General features: G+C 38.3%; 1 protein-coding gene across 1 annotated transcript; it reads left to right on the top strand.

The window, feature by feature from the left end:
• Positions 1 to 829: 829 nt before the first annotated feature.
• LOC124882510 (adhesion G protein-coupled receptor F4-like) lies at positions 830 to 3,841 on the top strand. The gene is made up of 3 exons (XM_047388940.1): positions 830 to 1,693; positions 1,802 to 1,843; positions 3,628 to 3,841. Exons 1-3 carry the CDS (start codon positions 917 to 919, stop codon positions 3,682 to 3,684), a joined length of 876 nt encoding a protein of 291 aa, XP_047244896.1. The 5' UTR covers positions 830 to 916; the 3' UTR covers positions 3,685 to 3,841.
• The last annotated feature ends 540 nt before the right edge of the window (positions 3,842 to 4,381 follow it).

The following is a 4,381-nucleotide window of genomic DNA, read 5'->3' as shown; positions in this document are numbered from 1 at the left end:
CAAACCATTACCGTTGTTACACTAAACCTTTATTTCTTCATATCCAACAGGAACTAAATGACTCGACACTGCCAGTATTCTTGGAGGAACTCAAAATTGTTACAGTCAACTACACTGGGAACGTTACTCAATCTCCAGCCACAATCAGTACTATTGTTACGATCCTCAACAATGTAGCCAATGTCTCCTCGTTGTTATCTTTGCCACTGAGTAAACAATCAACAAACGTAGGTGAATTCGTGTGTACTGTGATATTTCCACCTTTCAAGATCTACCTGTTTAGATCTAATACATATTGTATGTTTTTTCAATACAGAACATCCTGGAGATTGCAGGTCTTCTCACCTCTGAAAACGCAAAGGCATCATGGGATATCCTAAACCAGAAAGAAAATAGACCAAGTTTAGAAACAAATAATAACACCAATATAAAAAGCTCCAGCTCCTCCTTGTTGAACGTTTTTGAGACAATCTCCACCATTCTTGCCAATGAATCCTTCACCATTGAGACACCTTTCATTCTGTTGAGGAAAACCAATTTCACATACAGTTGTATTGGTGTCTTTAATTCCTCTGTGAAAATAAACATAACAGACGCTGGTGGAGGAAATCAATTTACCACCATATTCATATTTGCTTCCATGAATAATGTGCTCCCTCTGAGAGATGAAGACAACTCCTCAATTATGGTTATCAATGGAAAGGTTACACTTGTAAAGACAGAACTCCACATCAGAAATATATCCATAACATCAAAAATTCTAAATGGTACCTTGAAAAGTCCAAAATGTGTTTTCTGGGATTTCAGTCTCTTTGATGGACTTGGAGGATGGAGCAACTGGGGCTGTTCGTTACTATTCAGCAACAATGAAACCATCGGCTGCAGCTGCAACCACACCACCTCCTTCTCTATCCTTATGTCCTCTGAATATCTCAAAGATCCCAAAATGGCGGACATAACATTCATTGGAGTTGGCATATCTATAGGTTCTTTGGTTATATGTCTTATTACTGAAGCTCTCGTATGGAGAAAAATTAGTACCAACACAACGGCATTCCTACGTCATATTTCTATCGTTAACATTGCTGTTTCTCTCCTGATTGCAAACATTTGGTTCATTATTGGGGCATCCTTTACAGATGCAGGGAAGGAAAACCCTCCAGCATGTGCTGCAGCTACCTTCATTATCCATTTGTTCTACCTTGCCATGTTCTTCTGGATGTTAGCCTCAGGCCTTCTGTTGCTTTATCGCACTGTCTGGGTCTTCGAGGGGGGATTGTCTAAAGCATCTATGCTGGTTATTGGATTTGTTTTGGGATATGCTGCACCGCTGATCATTGCAGTAACAACCATGGCAGTAACTGCCCCTTCAAATAAATACATAAGAGGAAATCGTGTCTGTTGGCTCAGCTGGGATGATTCCAAAGCTCTGCTGGCATTTCTGATTCCTGCACTTCTGATAGTGGCTATAAACTTCATTATCCTGCTTGTGGTGATATACAAAATGTTGAGAAGAAGAGTAGAGAAGAATGCAGCTAAAGCAGGAGAGCAGCATGTTCTGGTGGTAATTGCCAGGAGTTTGGCTGTGCTCACACCATTTTTTGGACTGACTTGGAGTTTAGGAGTTGGAACCATAATTGCCCCAAAAAACAAAGAGATTCATTTTGCTTTTTCATTACTCAACTCACTGCAGGTAATAACAATGTCATGTTCACGAACTATAAGTATTCTAGCATTCTCTACTTTTTCAGTAAAATGTTGACAAAAACAAAAATTCTCTAATCCTTGTGTGTTTATGCAGGGCTGCTTCATTTGGATGTTTGGAACGCTGCTCGACAAAAAGGTGTGTATACAGGTCCTTCTCAAACAATTAGCATATTGTGATAAAGTTCATTATTTTCCATAATGTCATGATGAAAATTTAACATTCATATATTTTAGATTCATTGCACACTAACTGCAATATTTCAGGTCTTTTATTGTCTTAATACGGATGATTTTGGCATACAGCTCATGAAAACCCGAAATTCCTATCTCACAAAATTAGCATATCATTAAAAGGGTCTCTAAACGAGCTATGAACCTAATCATCTGAATCAACGAGTTAACTCTAAACACCTGCAAAAGATTCCTGAGGCCTTTAAAACTCCCAGCCTGGTTCATCACTCAAAACCCCAATCATGGGTAAGACTGCCGACCTGACTGCTGTCCAGAAGGCCACTATTGACACCCTCAAGCAAGAAGGTAAGACACAGAAAGAAATTTCTGAACGAATAGGCTGTTCCCAGAGTGCTGTATCAAGGCACCTCAGTGGGATGTCTGTGGGAAGGAAAAAGTGTGTCAGAAAACGCTGCACAACGAGAAGAGGTGACCGGACCCTGAGGAAGATTGTGGAGAAGGGCCGATTCCAGACCTTGGGGGACCTGCGGAAGCAGTGGACTGAGTCTGGAGTAGAAACATCCAGAGCCACCGTGCACAGGCGTGTGCAGGAAATGGGCTACAGGTGCCACATTCTCCAGACCTGGGCTACAGAGAAGCAGCACTGGACTGTTGCTCAGTGGTCCAAAGTACTTTTTTCGGATGAAAGCAAATTCTGCATGTCATTCGGAAATCAAGGTGCCAGAGTCTGGAGGAAGACTGGGGAGAAGGAAATGCCAAAATGCCAGAAGTCCAGTGTCAAGTACCCACAGTCAGTGATGGTCTGGGGTGCCGTGTCAGCTGCTGTTGTTGGTCCACTGTGTTTTATCAAGGGCAGGGTCAATGCAGCTAGCTATCAGGAGATTTTGGAGCAGTTCATGCTTCCATCTGCTGAAAAGCTTAATGGAGATGAAGATTTCATTTTTCAGCACGACCTGGCACCTGCTCACAGTGCCAAAACCACTGGTAAATGGTTTACTGACCATGGTATCACTGTGCTCAATTGGCCTGCCAACTCTCCTGACCTGAACCCCATAGAGAATCTGTGGGATATTGTGAAGAGAACGTTGAGAGACTCAAGACCCAACACTCTGGATGAGCTAAAGGCCGCTATCGAAGCATCCTGGGCCTCCATAAGACCTCAGCAGTGCCACAGGCTGATTGCCTCCATGCCACGCCGCATTGAAGCAGTCATTTCTGCCAAAGGATTCCCGACCAAGTATTGAGTGTTACTGTACATGATTATTTGAAGGTTGACGTTTTTTGTATTAAAAACACTTTTATTTTATTGGTTGGATGAAATATGCTAATTTTGTGAGATAGGAATTTTGGGTTTTCATGAGCTGTATGCCAAAATCATCCGTATTAAGACAATAAAAGACCTGAAATATTTCAGTTAGTGTGCAATGAATCTAAAATATATGAATATTAAATTTTCATCATTACATTATAGAAAATAATGAACTTTATCACAATATGCTAATTTTTTGAGAAGGACCTGTATGTTTGCTGCCATTATACTAAATTTATTTAGCTTCAAATAATACTTCCAGAGGATATCTACATATTATTAATGGATAGTTATTTGAAAATGGCTATACTATAAGTCTATACATTTAAAATATTTTGTATACAAGTAAATCATTATCATTCACCAAGAAGAAGTAACTACATTTTTTTTCATAGCACTGCACTAAATTATTTTTTCAGGTGCGGTCAGAAACCATAAAATCACTGAGCTCCAATGATAAGGCCACAAGTGCTTGATGACATCACTCTGCCTGAATAGTCCTTGTGTGCAGAGGGACGATCTCTGCAATAAAACCGGTTTTTAGCCTTTTATTTTTTGTCCTACTGCATTTACAGTTTGAAAGGTAAACAAATATACCAGAAGGTAGCAGTAATAGAAGATTTGTTTTTTTGAATTTGGAAATACTATATTTTTGCCTCACTCCACTATAAAATGAAAATGCCATTTAAAATACCTTAAGAAAACACAATTTCATTTGTATGATGTTGACAGTTCTTTTTTGTTTTGTAATACTGATGAGGGTTTAGAATAATTCACTTTTTCATGTGATGATATTAGTGGATTTTTGAATAATCTAGCTTTCTTCCAAAAATGTTACTGTTTCTATCTAAACAGACAATAATATAATGTTTAGACTTGACTGCATAAACATATATTTAAAATTTATGGTAAATAACATGGTTATATTTGAAAAATAGTTTATACATCAGTTCTTTAAATTAAGACTGAACTAAACCACTTTATTGAATACAGACAGTTGTTAATGTAAAACCATTTTTACCATTATGTTCAATATTTGAAATGTTTGGTTTGTTTTTATATTGGCCTACATTATTTGCTGTATTTTAGTCTTAATATTCTGAGTGTTTCTCTTTTTTGCTTCTTTTCATCACTGTGATTGTTATTTCCTTGAAGATTTACAATTAGTTTTTT

This window comes from Girardinichthys multiradiatus, chromosome 15 (assembly GCF_021462225.1).
Source record: "Girardinichthys multiradiatus isolate DD_20200921_A chromosome 15, DD_fGirMul_XY1, whole genome shotgun sequence".
Lineage (NCBI taxonomy): Eukaryota > Metazoa > Chordata > Actinopteri > Cyprinodontiformes > Goodeidae > Girardinichthys > Girardinichthys multiradiatus.
The sequence above is the reverse complement of the archived record's forward strand: the minus strand, read 5'-3'. Positions and strand labels throughout refer to the sequence as shown.

What these genes read in the sequence shown, in the direction of transcription:
- LOC124882510 (XM_047388940.1), top strand. Translation starts at nt 917, where the DNA reads ATGTCCTCTGAATATCTCAAAGATCCCAAAATGGCGGACATAACATTC. An exon ending in CATTACTCAACTCACTGCAG is followed by an intron (nt 1,694 to 1,801) that starts GTAATAACAATG and finishes GTGTTTATGCAG; the next exon opens with GGCTGCTTCATTTGGATGTT. An exon ending in GAACGCTGCTCGACAAAAAG is followed by an intron (nt 1,844 to 3,627) that starts GTGTGTATACAG and finishes TTATTTTTTCAG; the next exon opens with GTGCGGTCAGAAACCATAAA.